General features: G+C 62.9%; 1 protein-coding gene across 1 annotated transcript in view; it reads right to left on the bottom strand.

Moving 5' to 3' along the window:
- Positions 1 to 310, bottom strand: part of LOC119586935 (putative neural-cadherin 2) — a gene marked incomplete at its 5' end in the record, with an annotated part of 72205 nt that overhangs the window by 18970 nt on the left and 52925 nt on the right. Inside the window, 1 exon segment of the mRNA XM_037935667.1 lies at positions 96 to 285. Coding sequence (XP_037791595.1) covers positions 96 to 285 — 190 coding nt within the window.

Genomic DNA, 310 nt, shown 5'->3' with positions numbered 1-310 from the left:
AAGTAGATTCATGTACAGACAGAATATAACCCGACAAACAGACATCGATCGAACTCCGCGCCCACACCGCCCCTCCTGCAGGAGCTCGTACCCACCCGCACTGATGTCTCCGCCAAACGTCTATACAGGTGAGCGGCTCCGGGCAGGTGACGTTGGCGCATGCGGCGGGCGCGGCGCAGGATGGCTGGACGTTGGTGAACATGGTCGCCTGCGCCCACGCGGAGGTGTTGACGAGGGGCGGGAGAGGGAGACTCACGCCCGACACGCGGAGGTCGTCTAGGCATCCTGAAGGTGGAGGGGAAGCGGGAAA

The sequence above is a fragment of the Penaeus monodon genome, chromosome 22 (assembly GCF_015228065.2).
Source record: "Penaeus monodon isolate SGIC_2016 chromosome 22, NSTDA_Pmon_1, whole genome shotgun sequence".
Classification (NCBI taxonomy): Eukaryota; Metazoa; Arthropoda; class Malacostraca; order Decapoda; family Penaeidae; genus Penaeus; species Penaeus monodon.
This window is presented reverse-complemented; position numbering and strand designations above follow the sequence as displayed.